This window comes from Nicotiana sylvestris, chromosome 1, assembly GCF_000393655.2.
Source record: "Nicotiana sylvestris chromosome 1, ASM39365v2, whole genome shotgun sequence".
In the NCBI taxonomy this organism is placed as follows: Eukaryota; Viridiplantae; Streptophyta; class Magnoliopsida; order Solanales; family Solanaceae; genus Nicotiana; species Nicotiana sylvestris.
Window position 1 is genome coordinate 117,411,871 of NC_091057.1, and position 1,582 is coordinate 117,413,452.

General features: G+C 38.9%; 1 protein-coding gene across 1 annotated transcript; it reads left to right on the forward strand.

Moving 5' to 3' along the window:
- The first annotated feature begins 537 nt into the window (after positions 1-537).
- On the forward strand, positions 538-1,011 carry LOC104241765 (uncharacterized). Its single transcript, XM_009796699.1, has one exon. The coding sequence runs from the start codon at positions 538-540 to the stop codon at positions 1,009-1,011; it is 474 nt and encodes a 157-aa protein (XP_009795001.1).
- The last annotated feature ends 571 nt before the right edge of the window (positions 1,012-1,582 follow it).

Consider the following 1,582-nt stretch of genomic DNA (forward strand, 5'->3'; position numbering starts at 1 on the left):
CTCATTTTTTATGTGGAAACTATGGAAAGGTACGCTACCACTTGATGATGTAATTAGAAGGATGAGATACTACATGCCATCTAAATATTGGTGGTGTGTAATGCCAAAGGAAGAGATATTAAGCCATGTTTTCTATCGATCACTCACAGCCTTAAAGGTTTGGTCTTACTTCTATTCTCATGCTAGATTATCTCTTGAGGGCTTAAACCTGCATCAGGCTATTGTGAAATGCTGGACAACAAAGGTAATTCCGAGACTCGAACCAATATTCCAAGCACTGCCTAATATAATTGTGTGGGAACTATGGAAAAGGAGGAACAACAACAAGCATGGTGAGGCAGTGTCAACCAATCGAGTGGTATACCAAGTCTGCAATACTATTCAATCTCTTATTAAACTAAGGAAGCCAGGCATTGATCGAGACCATTCAGATGGCCTGATATACTTAGAATGATGGAGAACTACACTCCCAAACTAAAGTTCAACAAGGTTTTATGGGAACTTCCTATGACAGGTTGAACAAAAATTAACACTGATATGGCCTCGAGAGGTAATCCAGGTAGGAGTTCAATTGACTTTTACTTGAGGAATGAGGAAGGAGATCTAGTCTATTCGTGTGGAAAAGAAATTCAAGAGCTGACAAACACTCAAGTAGAAACAAGGGCAATTTTGGAGGCCCTGAAACATTATTTGACTAATGAGATGAATAACATATGGGTAGAAACTGATTCTATACTGCTTAAGAAGGTCATCACAAGGGAGTGGAAACCACCATGGGTTATTGAGGAGGAAGTGAAAGAGATAAGGCAGATGCTAATGCTGTGCAATGGCAGGATAACACATATTTTCAGAGAGGGGAACAAGCTAGCTAATCATTTGGCAAACTATGCTCTTGATCAAGAAGTCATAGAATGCCACTCTTTTCATCAGCTGGATACACAAGGCAGAAGACTAGTTAATGGAGACAAAATGCAATGTCCATTTCTGAGAGTAAAGGCTTCGAGGCAGTAGAAGGAGAGGTTAACACAAGGGCAAAGGGGATGATTTCAAATCCTAGGGGAGGAAAGGAAGTCAACAAATGTTATTTTACTAACCTTGGGTTATTTTTTGCAGGAATCGATACTATGCTCAAGCCATGTCACTTAATACGACTTTTATGGGTGGTATTAGTACTTTGTGCTCAATCCCTTGAAGGAGGAAAGGTGACATGCATAAGTTTGAGGAAAATCAATTATTTGAACTGGCAATCCATTAAAAAAAATAGAAGGCTAAGAGAAAGAAATCATCAATGCAGCATCATAGTCGAGAACATAAAGTATCCAATAGTGTAGGGAACTCAACAACACACAAAGGATGGACACATGACATCGAGGTCAAATATAGCAGAATCATTGATGAACCCAACATCCATAATGCTGCAGAAGTGACCTGTAGGTGGATATCTTCAATATACAATAGGAAACAAAATGCACATGCAGGGAATCAGTCTTTAGGAATACAATAGAAGGATACAAAGTGCATCACATGGTTCTGACAGCAGGTTGTATCTGAAAATAATGAAGCTTTATTAAAGTTCATCATA

Coding starts and splice junctions, on each gene's coding strand:
- LOC104241765 (XM_009796699.1), top strand. CDS start 538: ATGGCCTCGAGAGGTAATCCAGGTAGGAGTTCAATTGACTTTTACTTG.